Source organism: Cucurbita pepo, chromosome 1 (assembly GCF_057944985.1).
Source record: "Cucurbita pepo subsp. pepo isolate OVF chromosome 1, ASM5794498v1, whole genome shotgun sequence".
NCBI lineage: Eukaryota > Viridiplantae > Streptophyta > Magnoliopsida > Cucurbitales > Cucurbitaceae > Cucurbita > Cucurbita pepo.
Genome location: NC_141798.1, coordinates 15,024,850 through 15,036,454, shown reverse-complemented (window position 1 = coordinate 15,036,454; position 11,605 = coordinate 15,024,850). Strand labels below are relative to the sequence as shown.

General features: G+C 35.3%; 2 protein-coding genes across 5 annotated transcripts; one reads left to right on the top strand and one right to left on the bottom strand.

Moving 5' to 3' along the window:
• The first annotated feature begins 158 nt into the window (after positions 1-158).
• LOC111781563 (glutamine--tRNA ligase-like) lies at positions 159-6,426 on the top strand. 4 transcript variants are annotated; one of them, XM_087118773.1, is made up of 9 exons: positions 159-455; positions 778-828; positions 1,558-1,654; positions 2,562-2,623; positions 2,755-2,856; positions 2,947-3,039; positions 3,259-3,411; positions 3,512-3,567; positions 5,343-6,426. In XM_087118773.1, exons 3-9 carry the CDS (start codon positions 1,597-1,599, stop codon positions 5,620-5,622), a joined length of 804 nt encoding a protein of 267 aa, XP_086974899.1. In that variant the 5' UTR covers positions 159-455; positions 778-828; positions 1,558-1,596; the 3' UTR covers positions 5,623-6,426. The 4 variants fall into 4 exon arrangements, with proteins under 4 accessions (XP_086974899.1, XP_086974890.1, XP_086974894.1 ...); XM_087118764.1 differs by lacking the exons at positions 159-455; positions 778-828 and adding exons at positions 1,015-1,057; positions 1,162-1,318; XM_087118768.1 differs by lacking the exons at positions 159-455; positions 778-828 and adding exons at positions 1,022-1,057; positions 1,225-1,318.
• Positions 6,427-8,945: 2,519 nt separating this feature from the next.
• LOC111807213 (Zinc finger (CCCH-type/C3HC4-type RING finger) family protein) lies at positions 8,946-11,382 on the bottom strand. Its single transcript, XM_023692832.2, has 3 exons — positions 10,872-11,382; positions 9,878-10,707; positions 8,946-9,519 (listed from the first exon to the last, which is right to left on the bottom strand). Exons 1-3 carry the CDS (start codon positions 10,906-10,908, stop codon positions 9,418-9,420), a joined length of 969 nt encoding a protein of 322 aa, XP_023548600.1. The 5' UTR covers positions 10,909-11,382; the 3' UTR covers positions 8,946-9,417.
• Positions 11,383-11,605: the final 223 nt, after the last annotated feature.

The window sequence follows — 11,605 nt, the reverse complement described above, 5'->3', positions numbered from 1 at the left end:
AATTAATATGTCACAAGATAATTAGATGAGACTAAATTTTAATTCGGTTGAAAGAAAATTTTGAATTATTCGAATAAATATTTAATACCTTAGATATATTAAATATAAAATTAGAAATATACATTTAATTGAAAGTCATTTGACTTTCCATTTTTTTTTATTAACTAGGTCAAAACAAAACTCTGTCCAAAAATTGGAATCCAACGGCAGAATCTTCCACCCCGCAGCTCACTGATTCTGATTCCCATTGGTTTTGGTAGGCCTTTCTTCCTCCTCCTTCCACACTCGATTCCCACACCCTGCATTTGTGTTCTTCTCTACAGGTGAAGAATGAGAATCTCGACATGGACAAGTTGCTGGAGCAGTTTCTCAGAATCGGATTGGATGAACGCACTGGACGAAACACCATTGCCAACAATAAGGTCACGGCTAACCTCAATGCCGTTATTCACGAGGTATTCTCAATTTTCTCTCATCCCTCTTAGTTGTTGTGATTTACTCAATCCTGCTTTTGCTATCTTCTCCTCGCTTGGCTCGTTTCTGTTTGAGAATCAAGCGCGGAGACAAGTGAAATAATCACAAGGAAAGGATGGAAGGCGATATGAATGTGCAGTTCAACGGATTTTTTTGGCTTTTTCTGTAACTTGAGAATTCTGCTATATGTTCTCCTGGTTTGACGTAATGTAGCTTTGAGGTCATATGTAATTCACCTGCATCGGTTGCACGCCAAAATTAATGAGAGTTTTGTTTTCATCGCCCTTCATCTTTCATTTTCAGGCTGCTGTGCTTGATGGATGCGATAGGGCTTTCGGGAATCTCTTGTATACCGTAAGATTTTCCTACTGCTTCTGAGTTCTTATTTACTCGTTTAATTGAGGGAAGTATTAGCTGGATGGATTTTCTTGGAGTATACGTAATCCTCACTTTCTTTTTCTTATTTCCCTCTAAAGCCAACAATTTTCTCTGAAGTATTAAATAGCTTGTCCTTGCATTTCTGTTCAGGTCGCCACAAAGTATTCATCGACCAATATTGCTGCAATATATTACCTCAAATAAGGTTTCCAGATGAAGTTTTCTTAAAGAAACAACCACCTCGATTATCCTTGAATTACCATCTTACTGTGTCATTTCTTAAACTTCTTGTTTTTTGGGAAGTTGCAGGATTACTGTAATCTTACAACAATATCCCATTCTTTAATATATCGTGTTACCTTGCTGGTAAAGATGGCAGCTCAATTGGAAGCAGCATTTTCATTTTTATCTACCGCAGGCCAAGAAGACATTAAGTTAAATTAATCTGAAGATGCATGTGGTGTTGGTATGATAATATTACTTGTCATTCGGCTTGGCATATCTAGGACTTTTCAAGTGTTTAGTTCCTTATTTCTGTGCTTTAGTTGAATAACATGGCATCTGATGCAAGCAGTTTCTACTTTGTATCTTAAGTCGGATTGAAAATGCAGTGCATTCTTTTATTCTTTAGGAGTGTATTGTCAGTTTCTTTATCATTGTTCTATTTTATAAGTTGATACCTTGATTATATATATGTTCATGCAGGTGTAGAAGTTTCAGTTGAAGAAATTGAGCAGACTGTGAATGAGGTTTTTTGAAGGACATAAAAATGAAATTCTGGAGCAACGTTATCGGACAAATGGTTAGTACTTTCTTGTAGTTTCGTTTCAAAGTGTGTTAACTCTGAGATCTTCTCATCAATACTATTTCTATAGCTATATCTTCTGTATATTTGGTCATTTAGTCTTCTATTGGGAGAGATGAATTTAATTAAGTTGTTCAACCTATCTTTATTTTGGGTGCATTCCTCTATCTTCTCCCTGTTGTTAGTGTTCGCGTGTTTTTCTTTTCTGAGGTTTGGGATCATTCAATTTATGATTGGTTAGTTAGTCTCTGCAAGGAATTGTTGTTAACATTTTATAAATTATTGCTTACCAAATTTTTCTTTTGATGATAATTTTGTTCCGATTCAATGCTTTGTTCTGCTGTAGTGCACAGTTCTCGTTCTTCTTATCCTAAGTGTTGCATTTAACATCAAGTAGATTTTTATTTGTTCTGAACTTGACCACATAGAGCTGTTCTTTGATGCTTAAATAGATTACATAATCTGAATATGTGTATTTAGTTTTATCTCAGGGTTTCCGTTTCTCTTTTCTTATTATTTATGTATTTATTATCATATTTATGTCTGTTGCTTATTATCTGAAGGCATATGCTAGCATAGGTCTAGCTCCTCTAGAGGAGACTTCCATCAATGTAAGATATCGAACTTCCATCTTTTTTGCTCTCTCTCTTGTATCAGAGAGAGACCGCATTTGCATTTGGGATGAAAGGCAAGGGTCTGGGACAAAGAAACGTATTCTAGGAGCAAAATTGCACGTAGGTTATTTTGGGTGGTCTCTGTACTCTGCTGCAGTGTGTGATCGCGTGCCTTTTGGTGTCTGTTTTATTATGATAGAAAGTTCCATTGCATTGCACATATATAGTATTTATTTACAAAATTTATTCAAGCTAGTTCAACCATATTTACTTATTTCTTTTGGTTGTAGTGGGTGACTTGTTTGGGCAGGTACGGAAGAAGCATCCTTGGGCTGATCCAAAGATTGTAAAGGTGCTTCTACATTATGAGAACCCTGTTTTAGGAGTTTATAATAATACATTGGGCCATTTTGTTCTTTTTTTTTTCTTTGGCCTATTATTCTAACATTGTTTTTCCTCTGTCGGTGTACTTGATGCCTACAGAAATTTATTGATTCCAAATTATATGAATTACTTGGTGAGAGAACTGCAGCAGATAATGAAAAGACAGCAAAAAAGAAAAAAGAGAAGCCTGCTAAAGTAGACGTGAGCATATCTTCCATACTGCGTAGTTCCTGTATCTGTTCGAGTAATGACTACTTTTTGTACCTTATTTCTGTAACAATTCTGGCGCAGGATAAACCTGTTGCCATTGTTTCACCGGAACAGCCTTCTGAGGAAGAGCTTAACCCTTATTCTATATTCCCTCAGCCAGAGGATAATTACAAGGTAAAATAAATTCCTAAAAGATTCTTAGTTTCCTATTATGGACTATGTGTCTTTTTCTTCTTAATATTTTTCTATCAGCTATTCTCTCTCTCTCTCTCTCTCTCTTTCTCTCCATAGCAAAGAGATTTGCATGAACTGAGTTAGTAAATAGTAGTTGTGAAGGATTTCCTGTCAATAATAGAATCTTTAACACAAATTTCTTTCTTTATAAAATGAAAGGTTCATGCTGAAGTATTTTTCAGTAACGGAACTATTCTAAGATGTTGCAACACCAAGGAGCTGCTTCAGAAACACCTAAAAGCAACAGGAGGAAGAGTTTTGACTCGCTTTCCTCCGGAGCCAAATGGATATCTACATATTGATCATGCGAAGGTAGTTATCTGCTATTATCTTGTATTTTTTTTTCAACTGCTGTCTTCAGTATTTGACGATAAACTTACCTCTATTTGTTATTAACATTATGATCGATCAGGCAATGTTTGTGGATTTTGGTCTGGCAAAAGAGCGAGGTGGAGGCTGTTATTTGAGGTTAAGTTTATCTTCTGGAATTTTCTAATAATCTCTGTTTATCTTTTGTAATTGTAATTTGTAACTATGTTTATTATTCTTCTATCCTAAATCTTGTCTGGGTTCTACAATTTCTGACCATTGTGTATCAACATCACAGTTTGATTAATAGAGCTGGTCGTTTTTATGATCGATGTTAACTTTGACATCTGTCTGACACAAAGTACATTTTCAATTATTGATTTTAGACTCCTGAAGAAATAAAGGAGTATAGAGAGAAGAAGATGAATAGTCCCTGGAGGGATAGGCCTGTAGCTGAGTCATTAAAATTATTTGACGAAATGAAGCAAGGTCTGATTGAGGAAGGCAAAGCGACTCTTCGAATGAAGCAAGACATGCAAGAGAATATTACTTATTGGTAGAATGCCTTACAAAATGACATAATTATTGAGTGGACTGAGCACAGAGTTATTAGATTTTACTTGAAATGAACTTGCTTCTGTATTCAGCCAAGCAACAATTGGTATCCATTTTTCGAGGTGAAGACTTGACAATGGAAAAGAAGATGGTGAAAATAGAAAACAGGGCATTTTCATGCTGGTTTGACAATGAAAAACATGGGGAATATACCAAAATCAAAGAAAAGCACATTGGGAGATTCTTTAAAGTTACTGTCGAAGAAATAGTAGCGTTTTGGCCTGTCGACATCCTTGAGGATTTGCTCTTAGCCCCAAGTTCTCTAAGAGTTTTCAGGAAACCTGTATGTCATGGGAGATTCATCTGGTTGCATAGAATAAAGAATAAGAGGGGTAGTTTCCTTGAAGTCACAAAGGTGCAAAGTTCAGGCGGCAAAGGAACATTGTACCTCCTTTGGATGATGATGTCAAAGGTTGGGAACCCTTCAGATCTCCCTTGATTGGTTCTTTGAATGGAGATTTGTTACCGGCCCAAATCTGTGATCGTGTTATGGGTCTCTCGTAAGTGGAGGTATAAGGTGTTTGTGTGGGGAAGAAGTAGAACTCTTCTTTTGACCTATTTTAAATCGTTATAAGGCTCAAATAGAGGGTAACTTATACCTCTGAGTTAAAGGAGTCAAGACTAAATTGAGAATTTCTGGATACCTCCTAATGGAACCATGACACAAACGATCATCCTTGCAATAATGAAAAACCCAAAGGAAGACTTCCACTTTTAGGCAGTCTAGTCCCCCAAATTGCTTTTAACAGAGTGATGTCAATGGGAGCTCGATGATCACAAAATTTTGGAGTTTAATGAATTGACTGAAAACCAGCTCTCTCTGTTAAGAGATCCATAAAGATGATTTAAGGGCCCGTTCGTTAATCCACTTATCCTCCCATAATTGGATCTTGTCACCCCTGCCAAGCTTGATTTGATTCCAGTTGTCAGCTGTATTGCATGCCTTGAAGATGGAAATCCAAGGCCCTTTGTTAGACCCGTGGTGGATTCTGTAATAGATTATTAATCTTGTCCAATGGAATACCATCAACCTCTTGTCAAACAAGGGAGACTTTGGCCAGAAAATCAGAGCATTCCTTGCCAAATGGAGTTGGAGGTATTACCCTTGGGGAGGAATCTTATAAAGGCTAAATGTTCTCCTACATTACGTACAAATTGGTCCCCCACCTCCTACTAAGGGGCCTTGGAAGTTTATAAGAAAACACCAAAACCTCTTCAGCAACTGCGTTCGCCATAAGGTGGGTGAGGAAACATGTCTTTCTAGATCGACCCTTGGATTGACAACACTATGCTAACATGCATTATCCTCTTTTGTATAGGTTCTTGCATTGCAAGACGACCATGATCAAAGAAATAGAGAAAGATGACAACAAATTCTGGGAACTACCGCTCTGTAAGAATCTAAAGGATAGCAAACCTATAGAAGTGGTCGAATTAATCCTTGACGTTACCTCCAATGGTGCTGATCCAAGAAGCAAACTCGTTCAAATGACTCGTAGTGCCGATGAGGTCTCCTCTACAAATTCTTTGATTATGGATATAGAGGAAAAGATAGAAATCATAAACCTCACACTAGCCAAAAAAGGGAAGTTATTCTGAAGGAAAATTGCATAGAAAGCGGAAAACCTTAAGAAAAGAATGGTCTACCTGACTCTATTTTCTAATTGACGCCTGAAACCATCTGTTAACACAGTGTTCTTATGTTCATAACTTCTAGACATTTTCAGATGGCACCTCACTAATCACATGGAGGTCAAGGATACGGTAGAAAACTTGGAGTTCAATAATCAAGTTTCCCGTGTATTTTATATTCAGGGGGTTCTTCATTGGAAGTTAGATTGTTTGAGAATCTATTCCTTTCAGAGGTTTGAATGCTCATATAGCTTCTCTCATGCATTTTGTGCGTATTCTATTCATGTGGTGCAATTTGTTTCCGAATTGCTGCTTATTGCCATATCAGAACCCCGCTGAACTTGATGATTGGCTTGCTGAAGTTGTTATCCCAAGTGCATATGCTGTACCAGAACTTGGGAAGGCTGTTGTAGGGGACACATTCCAATTTGAAAGGCATGGTAAGTTTTTCGGCTGCTCAATATGGTTTATGCCTTCGTTCATTAAACACACATACATACATATATACATACATACACAAATGTTTTACCTGTTAGGCTTAGGAAATTATTCTACTCGGTAGATAGTTTTAATAGGCTTGTTTACTCTGAGCTCAAAGTTTGTTAATCCTACGTGCTAATCTCGTATTAGAACGAACTACTGTAATCCAAACACGGATTTATTTAATAAGAAACTTGACGAATAATCAGTTTCATAAAAAATTTGTTTGACCATGATTCTATTTTTTATATTAGTCTTTCATAGTTCAAAACCTTCACAACCTTATATTATCTGGTCAAGATGTTCCTTTTTTTTTTTTTTTTTTTTTTTTTTTTTTTTTTTTTTTTTGAAAAGAAAATTATGTATGAATTTAAACATGTTATTTTTTATGAGGTCATTATAAGTGTAATGGCATGTTTATCTGATTTTTTTTCTCTTTTTTTGTAATTTCATTTTTTATATTAGTTATTGTTTGTTTCATTAAATTCAAATATATGGTTTTTTTTTTTTTTTTTTTGTTTGTTTGTTTGTTTAGGCAGGCATTTCCTATTCTATTTTTATATATATGGTATGATAGTGTGGAAAACTTTAAACATCTAGTGAACTTGGTGAACTTGTTTTGAAGTTAAATTATAAGTTTCATGAGAATCTAGTCTTTATCGTTTTAAAAGTTAGAATTTTGACTGTCTTACTGTAGTGACTAACTTTAAGATCTGAACCATAGAGACCAAATTGAACTTTTGATTTGTAATTTTACAAAAAAAAAAAAAAAAAAAAAAAAAAAAACTATACATTTAATTAGATTTATTTTTTATTTTTTATTGAGGATAGTGATGAAATGGTTAAATCTAAAACTTTGGTGCTTTGTCATGAACGTATTAGGCCTTGCTTTCACCCTAATATCCTTCTCCTATAGTCGAACATAATCTAAAAGCTCTAATATCCTTCTCCATACGGTAGATATTCCGTCTCTTAAATCAATGAACATAGTGTTTCTCAAATTTGTTTATACCTTAGACATCTACCCCTTCGATCATTGATAATTAGTACTTGTATAACACCTTTGTTCATTGATAATGAGTACTTGTATCACACCTTTATTCATTGATAATTAGTACTTGTACAAGTATAGTTTACTAAAGTTGGATTTATCCGTATAAAAAAGTTGGATGCTTTCAAACTTTTCAAATTAAAAAATTTGAGGGGCCATAATTCAAAGATATTTTCTATAATTTAGTATAAGTAATTATTTGGTCAAAGCATCCAATTTATAAGAAAAATTTATAGTTGCAGTGTGAGGCTTTATAATTTGCATATGGAACCAATCCCACACTCAATGAATTCTTATTATTATGGAACCAATCCCACACTCAATGAATTCTTATTATTATGTCCACTTATTCATATTAAGTCCATGGTTTGATGTTATCGATGTTAATGTAATAACCCAGTTCGAATGTCACTCAATAGATTAGATACTAAGATGTTCGACCTTCATCCATGTAATTGTTGAACTTGGAAAAAGAAAAAAAAAACGTATGCATAATTTAAATCTAGAATGTAAAGATACAATTTGAAACTCTTTCAGCAAAGAAAAAAGAAAAAAATGGATGAATTAAATTTACCTAATTTTTCTGTGGTTGGTAGATTTCTTTGGCCCAATCCCCGTTTAATGCATAATTATACCATACATTTTATTAAAATAAAAGACATAATTATAGTAATATCATAATCAGAGAGCTCAGACTAAGTCACAGTTCTTCAACCATTTTTTTTTTTAGTAACAAATTATGGGTTCTTCAAATCTCGGTATACATCTAATTACAAAAATTGAAGTAAAAAATTGAAGTTTAGCTCGGAGTAAAAAAAAAAGTTCGAAAGAATGCACCGAACCAAACAAAAAATTGAAGTTTAGCTCGGAGTAAAAAAAAAGTTTGAAAGAATGCACCCAACCAAACAAGAGTTGAATAAGACATGTCACCCGATCAACGAGTTTCGGGGAGACAATTCATCTACAAAAACGCTCAACAATTGAATGATATGAGATCGAACCACCAAGTTTTGAAATAATAATTAGTGATCCCCATAGTACAACCTAACCACTAAAATCTATAAAGAAAAATACTAGAAAGAACGAATATTAAAACCCATGAATATACTCATTTGATCCAATTAGAATCACAATCTCAATCCCAATCTTTCAAGTTCTCTATCCAACCCAATGTGAGTTCACAATAACTGTCCCTATCCCTTGAATCTCAGACGGTAAGATGAGACATAACTTCAACCATAACTACTTTACTTTCCACAACAGTCATCACATTCTCAAGATGCTTAATAAAGGTGTACCTAATGCAACAGGCTACTGCTAAATTCATCTGAGCCTCCAAAACTAAAGGTAAAACAGTGAAAGACCAGCACTCAACCTTACATTTCTAATTTATCTACAGTTCTATTGTTTCTAAAATGTTGTATATATCAACACCTAAAAATCCCTGATATTCACCATTTTATCAAACAAATAATTTTACTTCCAAATGCCAAAAGAAGTAGAAAGACTGGAATCAATATCTAAGTCAATTTAGATATTCACGTCCCTAAGCGTTATGTAAGGTTTAAAGATGAATATCTGTAATGGACATTCAATATCCAAGTACTTTAACAATCTGTAACCTACGGTAGATATGAACAGAACTTCAATGAGAATAATGTTTAGACCCAATCACCAAAAGTGAATAGTAGTGAAGTAACAGACACTTTAACACAATCACATATGTAAATACAAACAATATAATATTTGAGTAGATAACTTGATACCATCCAGAATTAAGATTGAATAATTAAAACCACTTATGAGTTCAACAAAAGGTCCTAGTTAAAAACCACTTCTGACCATCTATCTATTTCATGAACTTCTAAGGGGGGAAAATGTTATAAAGTCAGAGTGGTGGTTTTCAGTTTCAAACGGGGGGAACACAAGTAGATTGATGGGCTTCAGGGATATTTACAGAAAGATAATCCATTACAGAGGATGAAATTCAGAAATAAATTCATCATGGACTACTTCTACACTGACATATTCCCACATTTCAAGAAATGTTATCCAAGATTCTCCAAGCTCTTATTGTAGCAGGGCATGAATTTAAGCTTCATCAAGAAGTAGATATTGAAAACTGGACTCTCATAAAAAATAAGCAAGAGAAAGATAATTTTGCTACAAATTAAAAGAAGACTAAAAGAAGACTGGCAAGGGACCAATGCAGGTCAAGGAAAAAAAAAAACTTACTTACTCTCTGCCATCTTCTTCTTTATCTCATGAGCCGTGTTAAAGATTCCAAGTGTAGGCTGATTGCAAACGAAGCATTTCTTATTCTTTGCATGGTGCTGCAAATTTTTATAAAAGAAAAAAAATAACATGATTTAAGATTCATTTCAAAGAAATCAAATATGTAATGACGTAGGATGAAATGGTCATCTAAAAGTGTGCTCTTGAAAAACAAATCAAGAATATACAGAACTTCTGCAGTTGAGGATATGAACTCTAGGCATGCAAAGTCATTAAATCAATTGACATACGTGCTTATTATCCTAATGCTTCAGCCATCAAAATAAAAGGAACAAGAGTCAAGACTGAATTCTGAAACAAATTTAAACCTCACAGAGAAGAAAGGACTTCAAGATCAAACATGTTTACGATGCCGAGATAATTAAGACATAATTAAGAGCAGAAAAGAGGTATTACCTTTAGTGCACAATGCTCACAGAAGTAATGTTTGCATTTGGTCACTACAGGATCCACAAATGGCTCACGACAAATAAAACAAGCAAAGGGCAAGGCATCTTCCTCATCTTCATCACTCTGTTCTGCAGCATCCTCATCACCGTCATCAGATTTCATGGCTAGTTTTCTCTTCCTTGCCTTTTCCACTTCCTCCCATTCCTTTTCCAACTGCCACCCAGACTTGTAATCTCCTCGGTCATGCATAAACTTGCATGCATCTCCATAACCACAGTAACCAGTCTCCTTGTAATCCTTGCAAATATCAGGCTGATAATCAAATCTCGCTGAAGCTCTTATATGAGCAGAAGCTCTAAGCGGCCCATGAGCTCCACCAGCTTTTTCACTTGAAATTGTATGTTCCCTTCTAAAGCCAGCCTTGTAATCCACATAAGCATTGACCCCTTTATACAACTTCTCACCCCCAGAACTCTTGCCTTTGCCCTTTAAAGCCTCCTCAGCTTGCTTCAAAACTCTCTCACGTATGGCTCGTGCATCTCTTGAGAAATCAGTCTCTGTTTCTAATGTTGCAGTGGCTCTGCTGTCATGGTGAACTTGAATTTCTTTTGAAGATTCAAATTGGAAAATTGGTTTATCAGATTCCACATTTGACTCATTAGTCAAGTTACTTTTAGAAGGCCCAGAAGAAAAATAAAGTTTGCTATCTGTCTTGGGGGCTTTTTTCTGATTTTGCAGCACCGAAGTCTCACTACTTTTAGAGTCCTCTTCATCTTCATCAACCGTCCGCTTTCTAATGTTTTTGTTCTTTGTGGGTTTTTTGAAGAAGCTACAGACTGAAGATCAAAGGATTAAAAACGTATGGAGAGTCACTAATTTCAGAAAAATCATAAACATTAAAATAAAAAAAATAAAAAAAATAAAAAAAAAACCTCTTGATGAAAATGCGAAAACTTATATACACGTTAAAATATTTGGATAGAGAAAAAATCGCTAATACCTTGTTCAGGCTGCTGATTTTCACCTGTATCTGTCATTGTGTACGAGTAAGACCAGAAGGATTTAAAGCAGATTCCACAATTGAAAACAAGAAAGAACGAATTGAATAAACTATCTCTCAAACTCTCCGATGATCGAAATAGGCGTGGAGGGTTTGTAAGGGTTGTGGGTAGGAGCCGCGGCTGTCAGATTTAGGCTCACCGTCGCAGATTGAGAGGTCCCGCTGCTGTGGGTCTCCCTGTTCGCAGCTGGTCGTTCGAGGGTCTATCAACGCCGCCCGCGCCGCCGGATCTGCCGTGTACTGGGTGTCCGTCAGGAGTCGGAGTTTACTGCTAAAGGTGAGAACGTCGCCGGGGACCTGTTTCGGTGCCCCGGCAGAGAGAAGGTCGGAAGGGCTGGTGTCCCCGAATTAAAAAGAAGGAAATTAGGGTTTTTAGGTTTCCGTCCTTTTCCCAATTGTAAAGCCCTTGAAGTTGTGAATGAGTCGCAAAGGGATATCGATCAAAGCTGTTGGTTAAGCGATTTGAAGTTCTTGTGCGTTAACTCATAACGTCTTCGAACGTCCAAAGAAACTAACTTCGTTCAAACTTAGTTCAATATCCTTAAATATTATATCACATCTCAAAATTAAACTTTCAAAATTTGAATGTTTTTAAAATTTCACATAAACTTCAAAATATATTTTGTACTATTAACTTTAAATGATAACTATTATATTACGACACAACTTTTGAG